Raw genomic sequence first — 23,408 nt, 5'->3', positions numbered from 1 at the left:
AGTCCGTGTGCCCCCTTGTGGAGGATGAGAAAACAGACCAAGATAACCTTGATAAATGAGACGCTATTGGTCACGCGAGAACGGAGTTTTTAGTTCCTCCAAGCCTTTTGGGTGGTTCAAGTACGATGGTGGCAACTCTCATATTTAGTCAGGTGAGGTAAACTGCAGTAATTTACTTTACAAAGGCAAAACACACATTTTTACAAACAGAATCTTATCAAAAATGTACGCTTGATGTAGTAACGATAACTAGTTGCGTTATATTGACCAATATCTCTATTAACGTGTTATATAGGCTGCATATCTCTATAACTTAGTGTACTACTTTGATGTACTTCTTGACAAGAGCATACTTTGAGAAACAGATTTCTCAAAGAATATTTTTGTTCAAATTTTGAAGACTTCTGTATATACTTGTATATGTGTGTAGTGGTTTGTAGACTAATAAAAGTAGATAAAAGGCAAGTGTTTGCATACTATCACCTGATAAGTATGTAACAATGGGATTTCACTGCATTGCAGTTTGGTGTCGCCACACTGACCTCCTCAGGTTGGAATGCAAGCCTCTCAACACTAGCTATTGTCTATAATGAGCTCAACCACTGATAATCACACGAGTAATCAGCCACAACTTGGTTATATAATATGCATTCTGTTTGTCTAATGCATAGCCTATAAGTAAAATAAACAACATGCTTCACACACATACTGTACCTTTAAATATGCTCCATTCAGTGGATGTGTCTCTTTTTGTAACGTCTTATATCTGTATATTAATTTGTAATGTGTTCTGTTTTGTAGATGTATCTGCTGTGGAAGTTACAGAAGGTGGCGTCAATAGGTGTTTATCAAATGTTGTGAATGCAGGTGTTTCCTGTAGCCAGCAGAGGGGGCAGTTGCACTTTAAGTAAAGACAAGCTTTACATTCAGAGGGAAGTAAACTTAATAGATAGCTTTTGATTTAGCATTTATTATTATTTTAATAAAATGACTGTGTTCGGATATGATTATAAAGTCTTTTCTTACCAATGATGTTTTAGAGAAAACTGGAGCTCACTGATCTCTTAAGTCACACCAAGATTTCAAAGCTATGTGCAAAAGCATCACTAGTCCCAGCACAACATCCCGAATGACAAATAAAGATCTCAGGATCGCCATGGATTTTGGAAGTACTGCTTTAAAAATGTTAAATGAAATGAAATCAAGTTTCTCACCTTACCATCTAATTTCTAACATAAACAGAAATACAGAGTAGGGTGGGATGAGAGAACATCTAGTTAAATGTGTAAGGACTCAACTGACCATGAAACAAATCAAACAAGTGAACTGAGCTCAGGGAACCTACTGGAGTGTAAGTCAAAAGTTTCTAAAGGAAACTCAGTGTTTTTCTACTGACTACACAGACACTACTGTAATATAGCTACTGTACCTGGAAGTTCATTTACTTGTTTGGTGTATCAAGCCTGAAATACACAAAAGAGCATTAACGTTGATCGTTTGTGATTCAGCTAAATATTTATTCTAAAGCATTATGATTTTCAGACTTCAAACATGACTGTATACACTTAAAAGTAAATGTAGTTGTTATTTTAAGGAATGATTTCTGCTTGATCTGACCTTTGTTGGTGGAAGCTAATGCATCCAGGATGATTTGGTCATGTTAAACCATATTTTTGACTTCTAAATTAGATGAAGCATGTTCAGGTTACCTGATTTTACATTTGTACAGTGTACTTGGTGCCTTTACGCAGGGGCGTAGCAACCGGGGGGGACGGGGGGGACACGTCCCCCGCACTTTTAGAAACTGGTGATTCTGACCCCTGCTATTTTTTTGGATCCAGCGTGAATATTTCCGGCACCGGCAGTGTTCTCTGATTTGTTACTTAGATTTGAGTGAACTAACATTCAGCCAATCACAGAGCGAATCATCTCTTGGGCGCGTCTGCTATGAGCTTCAAATCTCTTGTTGGTGTTGTGAGTTTTCGTTCGTTCATTCGCCGTCTGGGATAAAATGCACCCCATAAAAAAAGCAAAGGACGATTACATCCTTTTTTCAAACACACACTGTAAGTATGTTACAGTATGTCGTGATGACACGAATCACGCGATAAAGTTTTCATGTTATGATTTAAACTACTGTAACGTCAAAAGACAACAGAACCCGTATGGACCTCGTCACGTCGCGCCGGATTCAGTGTGTTAAATGCTCTCCTACTTGTTGCTTTGTATAAAAGCGTCTGCTAAATGAGACGTAACAAATTATTGGTTTCTGCTGTCTTTTGTTGCCTACGTGCTGCTCGCGGAGTAGAATTATCCTTTCACAATAAATCAAATTTGTTTTGCACCGAATATCTTAAAATACTTTATCAAATTTAAAATATATATTTTTTTATACTTTATGTAAATATTCTACTTTATGTCCTAACTGGTCTGTAGGAAAGGCAGGCTGTGACGTCACTGACAGAGAGAGGGGACAGTTGCTCAACCTCTCCAGAATGTGTACAGGTGAGATTTGTATAAAAAAAAGCAGATTGACTATTTTAAGGCAGTGTTTTCTTAATTGGAACTGTTTGCCAATATTTTAAGGAATTACACATCAATTTAATTCCTTAAAACAAAAGATCAACCATCAATCACCTTTATTTATATAGTGCTTTTAATAATACAGATTGTGTCAAAGCACTGAACAGTATCAAATAGGAGAATAGAGTAATTTATAATGACAAGATTAAACACTGAATTTCCAGTTTAAGGCATTTTATTATTGAATGCAGAGAATATTTTAAATATCATAAAATATCTTTATCTAAATAAAGTATAGATGGTCTCACATTGGTCTCAAAGTCCTGCAGTATTTTTAAATTTTGAGGATGATTTCACAAAAATAGGTTCCTGTAAGCTATCACGGCATGTTCCCAAAATTGCCACTGGGGTGCTGTAAAATGCCAATTGGTATTCTATTTAGAATTTATTATTATGAACATCAGCTTTGGGTCACATCACCATACAGCTGTCCCCCCCACTTTTAAAATGGCTGCTACGCCCCTGCCTTTACGTAATAACATTTAAATACATTTGATACAATTCACTTATTGTGAACTGTACATACACGTTTTTACATTGTGTTTGTGTATACATATATATATATATATATATATATATATATATATATATATATATATATATATATATATATATATATATACTGGCATAAATACCTGCATGTAATTACAGCTGCAATTAATTTCTGTAATTACATCTATAATTACACTGTTTACACCTTAACCCTATTTTAAACCTAACCATCATCAATAACAGCAAAGTGTTTTGCAATACAAAATAAACAAAATACATTGTACCTAACAATATTTTTTATGTATGTAAGTATGTACATGGTAGTTAAAAACACCTAATATACAGTGTGTCCTTATTTAGACCTTTTGGTTTTTCACGTTCATGTGTCACGTTCATGTGTCACTGTTCATGTGTACACTCTTCTTCCTGCTAAACCAGTATATCACATGAGAAGGAAGTTTTTTTTCTTTTCTGTTTGTATTCTCTTAGCTTGTTGCTTACCTTCTCTACTCGGAAGAGTGATGGGAAATGTGCCATAAACGTCAGGTAAGACATTTTATATTACATTGCTTAACAGATACAAGATTTCAGATGTAAAATACTGTGCCAAATATAAGCATTGGTATCATTCCTTCTATGAGTACCAATTTTTAGAAAGTAATAGCTATAGTTTTTATGTCTTCATTAACACTGTTATGAATGAAAATGTAATAAGAACATCTAGAAGTGATTTAATGTAATTGCACTGCAGATTAACAGCCTTTTGCTATATTACATTAATGAAAGAAACAGTCTTCGAAGAGCTAAAAAGTTTGTTGTATGAAATTAATCCTCAGTTTTGAGTCAGCATTTCATGTTAGGTGAGTTTCGGCAGTAACTTTATATGTTTTCTATGAAATTCAGGCTGAATAATGAGTTGAAGTTTGTATGTTGAGCCCTAAACCTTCCCTTAATCATTCTTCATTGTTTACGGTTGTTCCTGGTTTCTATTCCTAGTTTGTTGAGTTCAATAATGCCTGTGTACAATTGTCTTTATTCATTTCTGGTCGTAAGCCAGTTCAGGTGTAGTGAGTTAATCCTGCATAGCAAGTTGTTCTTAATATTGTACACCTATTGTATTCTAAAGAACTGCTAAAACACTTTATAATGTGTGTTACAATCAATATTGTGATCAATCTGTTTATGTACTGTACAGAATTTTCTCATCATAGTTGACAATTTTTTGATGTGTATTCTATTTTATAGATTATTGAGCTGAAGAAGTTAAAGAAGTTGATATAAATCAACCAGCACTGCATGTATCTATATTTTTTATATCCATACTGTACTTTCATGCACTGCAGTGTTAAGCTCAAAAATCTCAAGTCAAATTTATTTGTATCTTTCACATATTGTTTCAAAACAGAAATCATCCAAGGAGCTGGATCACAGAGGTCACAGAGCTGGAGAATGTGGACATGATGGCAGACAACACTAATCATAATGTACCAGAACAGAACAGACACAGCATGGACAATCCTCTTGACTGTGGGTAATACAATATGTGAAAGTAAACCTGTACATATTTATAAGCATAAGCTCAAATAGTGAAGTATTCTTTCATCAGTCCTGTGCCTCTTCTTCTTTTCCAGTCAATGCGGAGAACACATCAGTGCAAAGAGAAGACAGTATCTCAGATGACTGTACAAGACATGAATGTGGTGCGTATGACAACTGCATTAAGTAATTAACATTAATTATAAGCTCAGAGTGCTGGTGTTCAGTGTGGTGAGTGACTGTGTATCTCAAGTCCTTCATCTGAGTTACAGAATGAATATGATGAAAAAGGGCATATTTTAAAAACTTCATGACGAGTTTATTTTGCATTCAGTAATATTTTTGTAATCAACAGTTTCTACACAAAGAATATAAATGACAACCAAAGACAGTAGTGACAATAGAAACCATTATAAATGAAGTGCTCAGTCATGCTAATTACATTGTGCTCTTGAGTACTGTACAACATTTTGTTTTTAATAAGTGTTCGTTTAGTTGTTTAAAAATTACTATATTGTTTGCTTAAAATGAACCCAAAACATGTTGGAACATTTATTAATAAGTTTAATAAATGAGCATTTATTAATATAGTTTAATGAATAATAATTAAACAATAAAGATTATTAAATTGCTTATTAAATGTTCACCTTTTGATTTTTATTGTAGCCAGTCTAGTAATTATGTGTCTGATTTTTAATTTCCAACCTAAATTGGGTTCTTCCTGAAATTAAACTTCACAAGGTTTTACGCATTAGATTTATTACTCTGTAATGAAGTAATAAAAGTTAATATGAACACCTTTCCTTCACAGCACTTGGACGGAACGACTCTTTCAGCTCTATCTGTTCATTTGACTCAGGATATGCTTCAAGAAAAAACACAATCAGTTCAATTATGTCTGAAGATGAACCAACAAAATGATGTCAACCTCAAATAAGACCAGCAGCGCAGACAGAATCAACCCCTAAAATTTGATGGCCACTCGAGGTGCCAGCCCAGATATGGAAATTATGATTGGACATGAATTAGTTTATGATTCAGTCAGAATCATTCGTACAGATCACTCACACACTGTTCCTTAATATTATTTAATATTTGATATTAACAAGTTGTAAAGGGTTGTCAGTATAACTTTTATGACGAGCACATAAACTACCTCACATTTAAAATCATATATTAAATATTAAGGTCAGATGAAGATGCAAAAAAAAAGGTTCCAAAATAAGTGTTTAAAAACAAAAAAACTCGGGTAAATCCACAGAAAATGTCAACGTAACAGTGTGTAGACACAAAAATACCTGAAAATGAACTGCAAACAAAGAGGAAATTGCTGAAACACGTAGTTTTAATGATTTAAGCCCGGTTCATTAAAGGCTTTTTACTTTACCACGTAAGTGCCTTGGAAGTGTTTTGTCTACATAAAGAGAAACTTAAATATATAATGATAACGAGCTCAAGGATGAACAGGCGTGTTGATTAACTGTCCATAGCAACTAAGGACTGGTGGGAAACTAGAACAAAGGAAACGGGTAACTGAAGAGAAACAAATTAAAAGTACATGAAAATGAAACTATCACAAACAGTGTGACAGTATGAGTGCAAGTGTGGATGAATTTGAAAGCACCTGTTGTAACTTGTCGGTTGTGATTTAAGCAGCCCTGTATACTGAACGTTTTTGACCACTGAATAAAACAGATTTTTTTTTAATCAGTGTTCTTGAACATCTTGTGTATTTTATATAGTACTTTAAATATAATGAAATTTGTAATGTGTTTAAATTTAACTTTAATCTCATACAATTTTCAGTGTAAAAGTCATTATCTTGAATATTACTTTATTTTACTATATTGACTATATTCATATAAACACTATTTAACATATTAACACTAAAGTTAACTGTAACTGTATTGTTTAAAAATTACTATATTGTTTGCTTAAAATGAACCCAAAACATGTTGGAACATTTATTAATTTTAATAAATGAGAATTTATTAATAAGTTTAATAAATGAGCATTTATTAATATAGTTTAATGAATAATAATTAAACAATAAAGATTATTAAATTGCTTATTAAATGTTCACCTTTTGATTTTTATTGTCGCCAGTCTAGTAATTATGTGTCTGATTTTAAATTTCCAACCTAAATTGGGTTCATTTTAAGCCAGACATATAGTAATTTTTAAACAACAGTTGCATTGAATAAAACATGTAACTCTCTGGGTTTGTCCATTTTCAACCCAACATGGGTTGTTTTTAACCCAGCATATTTAGAGCTCACTGACCTTTGTTGTAGAATTGTTGTTTGACATGTATTTTCAATGGCATAAATGTCAAATTAAAAAAAATGTTGCATATAAATAAAATCACAAAAGTTGATGAAAACAAAAGTCATAACCCCCAGGATACTGAAGAAGCCAGCCAGGCCACAGAGCTGGAAAATATGGAAATGATGACAGAAGAAAAGCATGGGGAAATACCGAGACAGCATCATGTGTATAAACATGCCAATGACAGTATCAAAAGCCAGTCTCACACCTTACCATCTCATTTCTGACAGAAAACATAAATACAGAGTAGGGTGGGATGAGAAGTATTCAGACCCCCTTAAATTTTTCACTCTTTGTTATATTGCAGCCATTTGCTAAAATCATTTAAGTTCATTTTTTTCCTCATTAATGTACACACAGCACCCCATATTGACAGAAAAACACAGAATTGTTGACATTTTTGCAGATTTATTAAAAAAGAAAAAATGAAATATCACATGGTCCTAAGTATTCAGACCCTTTGCTCAGTATTTAGTAGAAGCACCCTTTGATCTAATACAGCCATGAGTCTTTTTGGGAAAGATGCAACAAGTTTTTCAAACCTAGATTTGGGGATCCTTTGCCATTCCTCCTTGCAGATCCTCTCCAGTTCTGTCAGGTTGGATGGTAAACGTTGGTGGACAGCCATTTTTAGGTCTCTCCAGAGATGCTCAATTGGGTTTAAGTCAGGGCTCTGGCTGGGCCATTCAAGAACAGTCACGGAGTTGTTGTGAAGCCACTCCTTCATTATTTTAGCTGTGTGCTTAGGGTCATTGTCTTGTTGGAAGGTAAACCTTCGGCCCAGTCTGAGGTCCTGAGCACTCTGGAGAAGGTTTTGGTCCAGGATATCCCTGTACTTGGCCGCATTCATCTTTCCCTCGATTGCAACCAGTCGTCCTGTCCCTGCAGCTGAGAAACACCCCCACAGCATGATTCTGCCACCACCATGCTTCACTGTTGGGACTGTATTGGACAGGTGATGAGCAGTGCCTGGTTTTCTCCACACATACCGCTTAGAATTAAGGCCAAAAAGTTCTATCTTGGTCTCATCAGACCAGAGAATCTTATTTCTCACCATCTTGGCAAACTCCATGCGGGCTTTCATGTGTCTTGCACTGAGGAGAGGCTTCCGTCGGGCCACTCTGCCATTAAGCCCCGACTGGTGGTGGGCTGCAGTGATGGTTGACTTTCTACAACTTTCTCCCATCTCCCGACTGCATCTCTGGAGCTCAGCCACAGTGATCTTTGGGTTCTTCTTTACCTCTCTCACCAAGGCTCTTCTCCCCCGATAGGAGAAGTTTGGCCGGACGGCCAGCTCTAGGAAGGGTTCTGGTCGTCCCAAACATCTTCCATTTAAGGATTATGGAGGCCACTGTGCTCTTAGGAACCTTAAGTGCAGCAGAAATTTTTTTGTACCCTTGGCCAGATCTGTGCCTTGCCACAATTCTGTCTCTGAGCTCTTCAGGCAGTTCCTTTGACCTCATGATTCTCATTTGCTCTGACATGCACTGTGAGCTGTAAGGTCTTATATAGACAGGTGTGTGGCTTTCCTAATCAAGTCTGAATCAGTATAATCAAACACAGCTGGACTCAAATGAAGGTGTAGAACCATCTCAAGGATGATCAGAAGAAATGGACAGCACCTGAGTTAAATATATGAGTGTCACAGCAAAGGGTCTGAATACTTAGGACCATGTGATATTTCAGTTTTTCTTTTTTAATAAATCTGCAAAAATGTCAACAATTCTGTGTTTTTCTGTCAATATGGGGTGCTGTGTGTACATTAATGAGGAAAAAAAATGAACTTAAATGATTTTAGCAAATGGCTGCAATATAACATAGAGTGAAAAATTTAAGGGGGTCTGAATACTTTCCGTACCCACTGTATGTGTAAGGACTCAACTGACCATGAAATCAAACAAGTGAATTGAGCAAAGAGAACCTACTGGAGTGTAAGTCAAAACATGTACAAGTTCACATTTCATTTCATTCCAAATGTATTTTTATTAATAATTATGCACTTTTGAATGTGTCTCCCTTCACAGTTAGGTAGGGGAAAAAAACGGCTGTAACTTTCCATCTGCAAGTTCAGGATATGATTCATTTAAATCAAGAGAGCACAAGGACAGTTCATCTCTGATAATGTTGAGCAGCCCTTTGAGGATGAGAATGAAGCTTCCGCTCAGAATAAGACCAGTGAAGTGGACAGAGAAAACTCTGATTATGACCATTTATACATGGACAACGATTAATAAATCAACGATTAGAATTACACTCACATAGTTTAATTAAACACACTACTTTTAAACAAATAAAAGACCTGAACCGTAAAAAATACAAGATTTATTTTGTCATCTTTTTATGTCATCCATTACCTCATGTCATGTCAGAATTCCTTTAACAGCTTGAGAGTGCAGATGTTCCCTCACCTTTTGACTAATGAATTTCCATGATGATTCCATGACTTTTCAAACCATGTAAATTTCAATATATTTGGGAATATGTAGTGTTGTGTTGAGAGCAAACTAATCCTCCACATGCCCAGGGGGGGAACAGAGATTTTCCCTTGTTTTCTTCCTTGAATGATGTCAAAACATTGGAATTTTCAAATCAAACTGTGATTTTGTTGAGTCTTTTTGTAAATTACCTTTCAGGTAGTGTGTAGCATAACTCTAAGTGAATGAAAACATCCCGCAAAGTTGTAAATCTGAAAGTGCACTGTATATAAAGTTATTGTCTATCAAAAGTAAGAGTCGACTCAGAGTCAATTAAACGATTCTTTTGTAAAACGAATCCCAAGCCGTTTCATTGTGACGTCACAACGAAACATTAGCATATTGCCCACCCACTTATTGTGCGCGCAGATGACAGGGAAAATTAATTTTTTCAACAATACCACAGCAGTACAATCTTTTGTTGTGTTCTCGTCATTTTACTGGCGACTGCCTCTCAAACCTCGGGGAGTTTAACGCAGGATTCACAAAACGCTTGGTCTTCAAATATGGATCAATACCCAGTTTATTTAGACCAGCTTGCTCCTCTGAATCTCAACCTGTAAGTATGATTAATAATTGATGTTTATATTTTCTAGCAATCGTTCACAATTTGTAGTTTTGTAGTCTCCTGCTAACCGGCTAACTCTGTGTTTCTGTAGTTCTGCTATTCAGATGTGGGTCCAATATTGTCTAAACATTTGTTGATTAATGCAGCTTGTCTGTCTTATTACTTGGAGTAATGATCATTGATGGAGCACGACTTATGTTTACAGAGTCTAATGCATTATCAGCTGTTCATGTTTGTGCTTGACTAACGTGGGAGTTTACAACATAGCGTTGGACTCAAATTGATACAGTAAAATCGATTCTATCTTTTCTGTCTATCCACTGTTTACAATGTCTTGTGAATTGATAGCTGTCATTCAGTTATGGCTATGGGCTATGGAATCCCAAGTCTGCCAAAATTACATTTCATTGTTTCTACTTTTCTTTATTTTTACATTTATGTATTTCTACTTTTCTTTGTCTGTAGGGTAATGAGGAGGGCGTGGTTTACCTCAGATAGCAATGTGGTCTCATTTCAAATGCATTGATCAATATGCTTCATCGACTTCACTGTAGCCTATATATGTGTGCTGGTTCGATCCTTTCCATGTTCTGACGGTGTCCGAATCTCAATCAAACTCAATAATGGGAAATATCAAGCGCTTCCATTTTGGAGTCCCTGTTATCAGATCTGCTAAAGATGTTGCTGTTCATGTTTGCCAGAGCAGGACATTTTACAAATCCAGACCAGACGATGTTCTACGGCCATGTCTGGAATAAAGAGTAGCCTATCCATGTCACACAGTACAGTTAGGGTGATATTATATGACTTAACCTGTGATATAAGATTTTGGCCATACTACCCACTCATTCATCCCAGTATCAACATCTTGTCTTTCGGGCACACCACAATGTGTCACTGTGGCCTCAATGCTTCGCTCTCACCTACTCTGAGCTGGATTGCTATGTCTGTAGTAAACCACACCCTCCTTATTAACCTACGGACAAAGAAATGTAAAAATACATAAATGTAAAAATAAAGAAATGTAGAAATAATGAAATGTAGAAATGAACAAATATGGAAATAAATAAATAAATAAATGTGAAAAAAAAAAAAAATCGAAATGGATACACAAGTAAAAGAAAAAATAAATAAGTGTGTATGTTATGAGAAAACGAAAGTGTTATTTGACCTTGCATGCATGTAAACCTGTTGTAGGATACTCCCATAATAGGGGCACTTTAAAAACACAGCTGTATACACTTAAAAGTAAATGTAGTTGTTATTTTAAGGAATGATTTCTGCTTGATCTGACCTTTGATGGTGGAAGCTAATGCAGGTAGGATAATTTGGTCATGTTAAACCATATTTTTGACTTCCAAATTAGATGAAGCATGTTTAAGTTACCTGATTTTAAATTTGTACTTGGTCTTTACATTCCTTTAACTACTATGTAATAACATTTAAATAAATTTGATACAATGTACTTATTATGAACTGTACATGTTTTTACATTGTACTTATATATGACATAAATACCTGCATGTAATTACAGCTGTTATTAAATTGCTTTAAACCGTTGACCCATCCCTTCTTCTTCCTGCTAAACCAGTATATCACATGAGAAGGAAGTTTTTTTTTTTTTTCTTCTTCTTTCTGTTTGTATATCCTTCTAGCTTGTTGCTTACCTTCTGTGCTCGGAATAGTGATGGGAAATGTGCCATAAACGTCAGGTAAGACATTTTATATTACATTGCTCAACAGATACAAGATTTCAGATGTAAAATACTTTGCCAAATGTAAGCATTGATAAGATTCCTTCTATGAGTACCTGTTTATTTATAGTAATAACTATAGTTGTTATGTCTTCATTAACACTGTTATGAATGAAAATGTAATGAGAACATCTGTTAGTGACTTAATGTAATTGCACTACAGATTCACTGTGTTGGTAGTTAACAGCCTGAAAGAAAAAGTCTTCGAAGAGCTAAAGAGTTTGTTGTATGAAATGAGTCACAGTCATGTTAGGTGAGTTTCGGCAGTAACTTTATATGTTTTCTATGAAATTCAAGCTGAATAATGAGTTGAAGTTTGTATGTTGAGCCCTAAACCTTCCCATAATCATTCTTCATTGTTTACGGTTGTTCCTGGTTTCTATTCCTAGTTTGTTGAGTTCAATAATGCCTGTGTACAATTGTCTTTAATACAATGACCTTAAATACAAGATCTTGACCAAATATTGATGCACTTCTTGATGGAAATAAATGTTGTGTAATATTTCCATCAAGAGTTTGGGTTGCACTTTATTTTACTGTACATGAAAATACTGGGTAATATAACTACAGGGGTTAAATGATTAGTTCACCCAAAAATGAATACAATCAGAGTTATATTAAATAATGTCCTGGCTCTCCTAAGCTTTATAATGGCAGTGAATAGAGGATGAGATTTTGAAGCACACCTAGGATAGCTTGAAGGTGAGTAAATCATGGGGTAATTTTCATTTTTGGGTGAACTATCCCTTTAAGCAAGTTCAATCCTGCATAGCAAGTTTTCATTTCAGTTGTTCTTAGTATTATACGCATATTGCATTCTAAAGAACTACTAAAACTTTGTAATATGTGTTACAATCAATATTGTCATAAATCTGTGTATGTACAGCCATACTGTACAGAATTGTCTGCATCTTTTGATATGAAGAAAATAAAAAGTCAAATATGTTTATATTATGAATATAATATAACATATCCCCATGAAATGCTTCTAAAAAGTTAAACTAAGAGCTGTAATATTTATTATTCATCTTAAATTAGATATTTCATAGAATACAGTGTTACACAGTAAAAACATAACAGATCATAGTTGACAGTTATTTGCTGTGTATTCTATTTTATAAATTATTGAGCTGGAGAGGTTAAAGAAGTTGATCTAAATCAACCAGGGCTGCATGCACTGCAGTGATAAGCTCAAAAAATCTCATCAAGTCAAATTTATTTGTATCTTTTACATATTGTTTCAAAACAGACATCATCAAAGGAGCTGGATCACAGAGGTCACAGAGCTGGAGAATGTGGACATGATGGCAGAGAACACTAAAATTAATATATCAAAAAAGCACAGACAGAGCATAGACAATCCTCTTAACTGTGGGTCATACAATATGCGAAAGTAAACCTGTACATATTTATGAGCATAAGCTCAAATAGTGAAGTTTTCTTTCATCAGTCCTGTGCCTCTTCTTCTTTTCCAGTCAATGCGGAGAACACATCAGTGCAAAGAGAAGACAGTATCTCAGATGACTCTGAGGTATTTTGTACAAGACATGAATGTGGTGCGTATGACAACTGTATTTTAAGTAATTTACATTAATTATAAGCTCAGAGTGCAGGTGTTCAGTGTGGTGAGTGAATGTGTATCTCAAGTCCTTCATCTGAGTTACAGAATGAATATGATGAAAAAAGGCATATTTTAAAAACTTCATGACGAGTTTATTTTGCATTCAGTAATATTTTTGTAATCAACAGTTTCTACACCAAGAATATAAATGAAAACCAAAGACAGTAGTGACAGAAACCATTATAAATGAAGTGCTCAGTCATGCTAATTACATTGTGCTCTTAAAGGTGCTAAAGAGGATCTTTTCGTCGACTGAGAAACCAAAGACTGTTAGTGAGTTTTTGAAATGAGCGCATGCGTAAGAACAACCCCCCTCCTTCACAGATCATTTCGAGGGAACGCCTCCCAAAACTCGTGCACGAGTATTGGAACACGAGTGTTTACCACCGGCATTCGCTGTGTCGTGTTAGTGGATTCATTATGTCGGACTCACCGCAGGTAACTCATAATCTGCAGTTGTTACTCCTGTCTCCTGACAAAAACATTGCATGCGGTGCCTGTGGAGTGTGGAAAGTTACTGGAGCGTGCATCCGCACACGTCTGGCAGTGATTGACAAGCCAGAGGGCCAATCCGCGCACGTCTTTCACAAGGAACGTAATGGCAGTGATTGACAAGCCATAGGGCCAATCGTTGACGCGATGATCGCGTAAACGATTGGCTGATGTTTTTAAGGCCCTACCTCGTGCACAGATGATGTATATTAATATTATTCCTTTCAGTGCACCTAATAAATAGTCTTTTATCAGTTAGTAATGACAGTTTCAAGTAATATTGCAAAAATGTATAAAACAAAACATCCTCTTTAGCACCTTTAAGTACAATATTTTATTTTATAAATGTTTGTTTTAACACTTTAATGAAAGTCAATAGACAGTAGTTTACATGTTTCTGAAAAAAACTCTTTCTTATGTAATGGACATTATATAGCCAGAAGCTTATACCAGAGTGAAATATTTACATCCTGAATGTTTAAGACCTGAATCTGGTATGACATTGCAAAATGGCATTAAGTAATTAACAGTAATTATAAATTCAAAATGTTGGTGTTGTATTGAGTCAATGTGTGTGGACTGAGTAACTCCTTCATCTGAGTTACTCAATGGATATTTTGAAAGGCATATTTTAAAAACATTATTGACACAAGCAAAAAAAAAAAAAGGTTTACAATTTGCATTCAGTAAAATTGTTTTAATCAACAATTTCCACAGAGAACATAAATGAAAACCAAACACAGGAGACATGCAGTGCAGGATGGGATGAGGGAAAATCTGGTATGTGTGAGTATTCACCTGACCATGAAACGCATCACTTATGTAGTAACCGAGTATAACGTGTAAAAAGCTTAACAACATATGGCTGCCACACCATCCTTAACTTCACAAGGTCATGCATTATATTTATTACTCGTAATTTGTAATGAAGACAAAAAAGTAAATCTGAACTCCTTTCTTTCACAGTACCTAAAAAGAAGAACTCTGTCAGCTCTACCCATTCACTTGACTCTGGATATGGTTCAGTAAAACACAAAGTTTTCCCCATCCCTGAAAATGATGAAGAGAACAAGCAAACTGATGTCAACTTCAAATAAGACCAGCAGCACAGACACAATCCACTCCTAAAATTTGATGGCCACTCCAGGAGTCAGCATCAATATCTAAACTATGACATGAATTGCTTTGTGATTCATTTGAGTCATTCGGACAGATCACTCACACACACTGAATCATGTAGAATGGTTTCTCAGTCAGTAAACAACAAGGTCCTTAGTGATCAGATTTCTTAAATGAAAAGGGACATTTTTTTCAGTCAATATAATGTTTGTTAATGTTATCAAAGTTGTAAAGGGTTGTCAGTATAATGAATATGAAGAGCACAAGCTGTATGTCCTGAAAATTATTTATGTTATGTGATATTCATCCAGAAGGTCTAACTTATTCATGAAAAGGAATATGTTGCTAAGTCAAGGCTCATCAAGGCTTATTTCTCTTTGAGTTTTGCTCAGTTTTTCTCTAAAGCAGTTAGCTTAGCTGTACTTTTGGAGGGGAACCACCCATAGACATTTTGTCACCAGGATCTGTGAATTTGTGACACTCTTAGCATTGTCAAGAAATTAGTAATCATTGCACATTGCTAGACTGTGCAATGTAAATCACACTGCATGTCACAGACAAACATTCTACTGTTGTAAAAATAAATAAAAAAATAAATAAAAGAACCTTTTTTAATGCTGTGTTAGTATGAGGCAAAAGAGTGAATGAATTTAAAAGTACCTGTTGTAACTTGTCAGTTGTGATGTAAATAGGCCTAGGCTATATACTGTGTGTTTTTGTCCACTGAATAAAACTGTTCAAGCAATTGTCCAAATTTGAAGATTTTGTTTAAAAAAGAGAATGTTCTTAAAGAGCTTGTTTGTTTTCTGAAGTACTTTTAAAAATATAATGCATTTTTAAATGTTTAAATTTAACTTTACGCTCATAAAATTATGTTCAGTGTGAAAGTCATTATGTTGACTATATTAACTTTTTAGAGCCCTTGTTTTTATCTAAAAAGGTAATTGATGCAAAAGAGAACAGGGTGTAAATGTAAAATATGTGGTGACAATATTGATGGAGTAAGTTGATGTAAGTAAAAATATGCTCAGAATTGAGAAAATAGTATTTATGGAAACTGTAGACTGTCTCTCACAGGGCAAACGTGTGAATGTTTACAGGATATTTTATGCAAACAACTCTCTCAAACAAATCATGGTTATTCCTATAGTTATAAGCTAATCATTTGTTCTCACTGAAGCACATTTTATGATCCAAGTAGGCTACAGGTTTCCAGTGTATAGGTGTAATTGTTTTATGATAATTTATACCTATTTCAGTTAATACTATGTCATTTTGGCGGCAGCATGGCTGGGGGCAGTCGAGGCCTAATGACTGGAGAGTCAGACTGGTAAACCGAAGGTTGCGGGTTCAATTCTCAATGCCAGCAGGAAATGAATGAGGTGCCCTTGAGCAAGGCATCTAACCTCCCTGGGCGCCACAGCAAAATAGCTGCACTGCTCCATACAACTAGCCCATAGAACAAGCTAAATTATGTCAACTTCAAATAAAAACAGCAGCACAGACAAAATTCACCATTAAAATTTGATGGCCACTTCAGGTACCAGCATCAATATCTAAACTATATGATATTAATTGTTTTGTGATTCATTTGGAATCATTCAGACAGATCACTCACACTTTACAGTGATCAGATTTCTGAAATGAAAACTAGGGACATTTTTAGTTAATCAACATTTCATTGCAGATCCCCAATGTTTAATTATAGGTGGTTATTAATTGAACATTCAAATATAAATATCCATGATATTATCCATGAATCAAATATTTAAATTTATCTTAACTAACGAACTGCTAAGCATAATGTTCGTTAATGTTATTAAAGTTGTAAAGGGTTGTCAGTTGTCAACAGATGAAGAGCATATAAACTGTAAAATGTACTATAAGTCTGTAAATTGTAATTCACAAGTTCTACTTAAAGTCAAGGCTTTGCTCATGAAAATTAGGCTATTTATGTTATGTGATATTCATCCAGTAGGCCTAACTTATTCATGAAAAGGAATATGTTGCTATGACTAAAGTCAAAGCTTAGCTCATGAAAATGATTTGTTATGCAATATGTGTTATGTAGTGTAGCTACTTTCTCTTTGGGTTTTGCTCAGTTTTTCTCTAAAGCAGTTAGCTTAGCTATAGTTTTGGAGGGGAACCACCCTTAGACATTTTCTCCCAGGATCTGTGAATTTGTGACACCCTTAGCATTGTCAAGAAATTAGTAAATCAAGTAAACTTGGGGGGAAAGTGCATACAGGCAACTGAAATGAAACATTGAGTGTGCAAAGTAGGAGAGAGGGCTGGCGCAAAATGCGGCATCGGCATCTCGCAGCGGCACTTCCGGCGGCATCTCCAGCGGCCAGGGACTTCTTCGGCAGCTGTCGCTTGAGCGGCATCTCCAGCGGCCGCGGCATTGGCATCTCATAGCGGCACTTCCGGCGGCATCTCCAGCGGCCAGTGACTTCTTCGGCAGCTGTCGCTAGAGCGGCATCTCCAGCGGCCGCGGCATCGGCATCTAGCAGCCAGGGACTTTATTCGGCAGCACCTGCCGCTGGCCATTATAATTCAATGTTGTTTTTTGTTTTATTTTAAAAACTACATTTAATCAAAATAACATAATATACCAGAAGACTATCATTTGTAAGCATTTATCACAAATTTTGTTAATAACGTTCTGATGCTCCACTACATAAGAGAAAGTAAATCACATGTTTTGATAAAATAAAACTGCAATGTTATCCATTGCTTTGAAATGCACATGAATATAAACTGATATTTTGTTAATACAGAAATTAATTTCTGATAGACTATGCTGCACAAAGCTGAAATTGCGGCATCTCGTAGCGGCATTTCAGGTGGCATCTCCAGCAGCCACGGATATTCTTCTAATTTTAAAAGGCTACATTGCAACAAAATAGCATTATATATCACAGGACTGTCATTTGTAAGCATTTATCATTAATTTTGTTATGTAGGCCTTTTCTGACGCTGCAGTTGCTATCAGAGCACGCTGAAATTACTGCGTGTGTATATGACTTATGGTAGCTATATAATGTAATGACAGTCCTGTGTATATAGCAGCTTAATATTAATTTCTTCAAACGTAGTTTTAAAGTGAAAATATTACACCGAATTAGCGGCAGGTGCCACAAACAGCGACAGCTGCCAGAGAAAGTCCATGGCTGCAGATGCCGCAATTTCAGCAATTTCAGCTTTGTCCATTGGAATAGTAAAACAAGAAACAGATTTTTAAAATCTAATGTTTTCCTAATAATAGAAAAATGTCCCTTTTTTTGGAAACCATCAGTAGAAAGTCTGTAATTTCATATATATTTCTTATTTTTAGACTTTTAATCTTGAAATTGACCTTTTGACCTTTCAATGGCCTCATTGTTTGTACTTAAAAAATACAAAAAAGTTACATTTATCTGATCAGTCCACACAACAAGAACATCATTCAACGTTAATTTATGTAATATTTCATTTTCTTTCCAAAAACCTTTAACAAAATGACCCTGTAACGGGGTGGTAACTGATGTGACGGGGTGGTATGGACGAAGTGTTTCTCTATATGATCTGCTGGTTTTAAACTTTAAAAACTGGGGGAGAGGAGATACCTTCAAATTGAGTAAAAAGTGTGTGAGTGAGTGAGTGAATGAGTGAATTAATGAACCAAACATTGTTGCCAAGTCTGCATTTTTCCTGCGAAATTGGGCTAGGCTACTTTTACACTGTTGCCGTGGGTTGTTTTTCATGTCCGCGGGTTGAAGCGAGCCCAAATAACATGATATTTAGCCCTTGGAATGTAAATTTTACCAAAGGAAACCTGCCAAAAAAAAAAAAGTTTTACCCCCCCCAGAATATGATTTTTATCAGGGGACATTTTGGGATTCACCGGGGTGGTAAGTTTAAGCTTGACGGGCCCTGCCTAACATGAAAAAGCAACAAATAAACAATGTAAAAAAAATGTGCATAGTTGCCTTCTTTTGTTCTTGGTGGCTATAAGGCTCAAATGATGTCACTTAGGCTTTGTGATGTCATTTAAAGGAACAGAGCATTATTTATAGATAAAACAAGTTAGCGTGACGGGGTGGTAAGTCAAACTGAGGGACGTGCACAAATCATAAAATATTTACCAAAAAAATAAGGTTTATTGTGAATAAATATATTTTGTGTAAACAGGGACACAAATATAATCCTGAAAATAGTATATGTTTGAAAAAAAATATATAACTTATTTGGTGATACTTTAGATGCAAGTGTCATGTTGGTTAACACGGACATGTGAAATTGGCTATGTAATAATGAAAAATGATTAAAAATAGTATGCTAATCTTCAAAAAAAAAAAAAACATTTGATCATATATCATGTTAAAAAGAACACTTGAATTAATAACTTTAAGCTTTGGAAACAGACTTTGGGACATTTTTTGTGCCTTATGCATCTGATCAAACGTTGCGGACCCAAATAGCACCCGTTTCGTAGAATGACTCATACACACGCAGTAATTTCAGCGTGCTCTGATAGCAACTGCAGCGTCAGAAAAGGCCTATATATTAACAAAAATTAATGATAAATGACAGTCCTGTGATATATAATGCTATTTTGTTGCAATGTAGCTTTTTAAAATTAGAAGAATATCCGTGGCTGCTGGAGATGCCACCTGAAATGCCGCTACGAGATGCCACAATTTCAGCTTTGTGCAGCATAGTCTATCAGAAATTAATTTCTGTATAAATATCAGTTTATATTCATGTGCATTTCAAAGCAATGGATAACATTGCAATTTTATTTTATCAAAGCATGTGATTTACTTTCTCTTATGTAGTGGAGCATCAGAACGTTATTAACAAAATTTGTGATAAATGCTTACAAATGATAGTCTTCTGGTATATAATGTTATTTTGATTAAATGTAGTTTTTAAAATAAAACAAAAAACAACATTGAATTATAATGGCCAGCGGCAGGTGCTGCCGAATAAAGTCCCTGGCTGCTCTAGATGCCGATGCCGCGGCCGCTGGAGATGCCGCTCTAGCGACAGCTGCCGAAGAAGTCACTGGCCGCTGGAGATGCCGCCGGAAGTGCCGCTATGAGATGCCGATGCCGCGGCCGCTGGAGATGCCGCTGTAGGGAGAGCTGCCGAAGAAGTCCCTGGCCGCTGGAGATGCCGCCGGAAGTGCCGCTGCGAGATGCCGATGCCGCGGCCGTTGGAGATGCCGCTCAAGCGACAGCTGCCGAAGAAGTCCCTGGCCGCTGGAGATGCCGCCGGAAGTGCCGCTGCGAGATGCCGATGCCGCATTTTGCGCCAGCCCCTGCTGGCTGCCGAAGAAGTCCCTGGCCGCTGGAGATGCCGCCGGAAGTGCCGCTGCGAGATGCCGATGCCGCATTTTGCGCCAGCCCCTGCTGGCTGCCGAAGAAGTCCCTGGCCGCTGGAGATGCCGCCGGAAGTGCCGCTGCGAGATTTTTTTTTTCTTTTTTTTTCTTTTTTTTTTTCAATACCTTTATTTAAAACCTTCAAACCATACAAAACAAAAAGACATACCACATAACAAACGACTATCTCACATTACCCCTTCTTACAAAAAAAACTACGAAGGAAAAAATTCTCCCTAACCAAAATGTATTAAGCACCAGTTCTTTAAACAAAATAGTTATACCTTATCAGCCATAATATATTTAAATTAATAAGTACATAAAACAAAAACAACTTAACCAAGGAATTAAAAAGTAAATAAACTTAAGAACAATACAAATTCCCTAACATAGGGGTTTATATCAACTGATATTCTAATATAAGTGAAAAAAATTTAATAGCAGGGACTGTATCAATTTTCTTTAAGGCTTTACAAAATAAAGAAAAGTAATTTTTTAATGCATTCACATTTGGAAGAGATTTTGTGAAACGACATTTGTGGATATAGAATTTAACAAATAGTATTATATTATTTATCAAATATTCCACTTTTTTATTCTTCATTAAAAGTCCGTATTTGATCCCATTCCAGGAAAAAAAATCTATTTGAATAGACTTAGAAATCAGCCAGTTATGTATTTCCTTCCACAAATTATGTACAATCTCACACTCAAAAAAAAGATGTTCTGTTGATTCCGACAATGATTTACAAAAATAACAATTCTCTGTTTCAAATTTGAATATTTTTTGAATAAATTCTTGTGAAGGATAAATTTCGTTTATCATTTTAAAATGGACTTCTTTAAATTTAGGAGGAATAGGAAATTTCAAAAACTTAGTTCTAATTGATCTAATTTCTTGTCTTTTTAAGTTTTTTAAATAATATGTTCTTTTAGAGGACCCAGGATGGATCTCATCAATTAGAAATTTTCTTAGCAACCGGTTATTGCATTTTTTGTCATCAAAATTTATACCATTGATCTGTGCTTTATGTAATTTCGGGTTTAGGGACTGATCCAAATTATTCCTTATTATATAAATCATAGCCATTGGAATGTAATCAACAACATTTCTGTAGTCCTCCAGCGTACAAATTATTTTATATTTATTACTAAATTCCTCATATTTTAATAGATTTCCTTCTTCATTCATCAAATGAACAATGGACCAAATTTGTTTTTCCAACCATCCTTCCAAGAATATTGATTTCTTCCTTCTTAAAATCACCCTATTATTCCAAATTGGGACATTATGTGGACTAAAGTTATGCTTGTAAACCATTTTCCAGTAAAGCAGCACTTGTTGGTGGAAGACAGATAATTTCACGGGTAGCTTTGAAACCTCAAAATCACATGTCAATAGAAAATCTATACCGCCTAATTTTTTAAACACAAACCTAGGTAAAGAGAACCACAAATCTTCACTACAATTCAAAAACGACTGGAGCCATTTTAGTTTAAGTACCCCATCCATGGTCTTAAAATCAATTGCATTTATTCCTCCCTCCTCATATTTTTTAATCATATCTGCTTTTCTAATATAATGGTGTTTATTTTTCCAAATAAAGTTAAAGATGAGAGTGTTTATTTCTTTTAGGTTTTTAATGGAAAGCGGTAATGAGTACGCTGGGTATATTAGTCTAGATATAAGTTCAGTTTTTGTCAATAATGATCTTCCAAATAATGTTAGGTCTCTCTGCAACCAATTATTTAATATTTTTCTGGATTTTTCAATAGGCTTCTGGATGTTCTTGTTGTTACTTGTTCTAGAGTCTTTGGAGACCCATATACCCAAATAACGAACCTCCTTTTTCACTGGGATGTTATACAACATAGTTTCTGAACTGTCATGAATACTTAAAAGTTCGCATTTATTAAGGTTAAGTTTTAGGCCTGAAGCCTGGGAGAATAATCTCATCCTCTGAAGAACGATAGGTATTTGATCCTTATTTTTTAAAAATAGTGTCGTGTCATCCGCTAATTGACTGATAAGAATTTGTTTTCTGTCTATATTAATGCCTTCAATTTCAGAATTTTTTAACCAGATGGACAATAACTCAGCAACTATAATAAACAACAGTGGAGATAGACTACACCCTTGTCTTATCCCTCTACCAATGTTGAATCTTGTGGTTGTACCCTCAGGGAGGGAAACACAGCTACTAATATCTGTATGTAACATTTTAATTATATCCAAAAAGTATTTTCCAAATCCAAAGTATTCTAATGCGTGATAAATAAAAGAATGTTCAACCGAATCAAAAGCTTTTTGAAAGTCAAGAAATAAAATATAAGCATCATCTTCCACCAAATAATTGTAATCTATTAGATCTAAAACCAATCTGATATTATTATGAATTAATCTACCTTTCATGAATCCTGATTGCGAGTTGTTTATAATTTTTGAGAGACCTACTTTTAATCTAGATGCCAATGCCATGGTAAGGAGTTTGTAGTCTGTATTGAGGAGAGTGATAGGCCTTAAATTATTTAATATTCGTTTGTCTTTCTCCGGTTTGGGTATTAGTTTAATTAATCCCTGTTTCATCGTTGTCATCAATTCTTTTTTATCAATACTCTCTATAATTGCATCAAATAGTAATCCTTTTATGTCTTCCCAAAAATGTTTATAGAAATTAGCGGTTAGTCCATCTGGACCAGGCGAACGATCAGATGCTATTTTTTTAATAACTTCATCCAATTCCTCTAATTTTAAACCTTCTTCACATAACATTTTAAAGTCATTATCAATTTTTGGGATCTTATCCTCTATTGTTAGAAAAAAAATTTTGACTCCTGTTCATTGTAACTAGGAGAGTAAATGTTACTATAAAAGTTATAAATTTCTCTCGCTATTGATTTGGATTCTGTGCAGTCTTCCCCATTAATTAGTAGACAAGAAATTGTGTTGTTTTCTTGTCTTCGTTTTTCAAGCCTATTAAAAAAGGTTGAATTTTTTTCCCCAACCTCTATCCACTTCGCCCGTGATCTAACAAATGCCCCTTGGGCTTTGTTAAGGTAAAACTGGTCTAATTG

At 35.2% G+C, this 23,408-nt stretch overlaps 1 protein-coding gene and 1 long non-coding RNA gene across 5 annotated transcripts; both read left to right on the top strand.

Moving 5' to 3' along the window:
• The first annotated feature begins 17 nt into the window (after positions 1 to 17).
• On the top strand, positions 18 to 3,116 carry LOC125280022. The gene is made up of 3 exons (XR_007187509.1): positions 18 to 152; positions 802 to 2,066; positions 2,437 to 3,116. It is a non-coding gene; the product is annotated as an uncharacterized LOC125280022 (long non-coding RNA).
• Positions 3,117 to 11,155: 8,039 nt separating this feature from the next.
• LOC125280655 lies at positions 11,156 to 15,717 on the top strand. Of its 4 annotated transcripts, XM_048211357.1 has the most exons (7): positions 11,156 to 11,299; positions 11,637 to 11,693; positions 11,899 to 11,988; positions 12,985 to 13,106; positions 13,211 to 13,291; positions 14,566 to 14,634; positions 14,815 to 15,717. In XM_048211357.1, the coding sequence occupies exons 3-7, from the start codon at positions 11,969 to 11,971 to the stop codon at positions 14,943 to 14,945; spliced, it is 423 nt and encodes a 140-aa protein (XP_048067314.1). In that variant the 5' UTR covers positions 11,156 to 11,299; positions 11,637 to 11,693; positions 11,899 to 11,968; the 3' UTR covers positions 14,946 to 15,717. The 4 variants fall into 4 exon arrangements, with proteins under 4 accessions (XP_048067314.1, XP_048067311.1, XP_048067313.1 ...); XM_048211354.1 differs by lacking the exon at positions 11,156 to 11,299 and having other exon boundaries at positions 11,399 to 11,693; XM_048211355.1 differs by lacking the exon at positions 11,156 to 11,299 and having other exon boundaries at positions 11,449 to 11,693; positions 14,566 to 14,628.
• Positions 15,718 to 23,408: the final 7,691 nt, after the last annotated feature.

Source organism: Megalobrama amblycephala, linkage group LG12 (assembly GCF_018812025.1).
Source record: "Megalobrama amblycephala isolate DHTTF-2021 linkage group LG12, ASM1881202v1, whole genome shotgun sequence".
NCBI classification, from domain to species: Eukaryota; Metazoa; Chordata; class Actinopteri; order Cypriniformes; family Xenocyprididae; genus Megalobrama; species Megalobrama amblycephala.
This window is presented reverse-complemented; position numbering and strand designations above follow the sequence as displayed.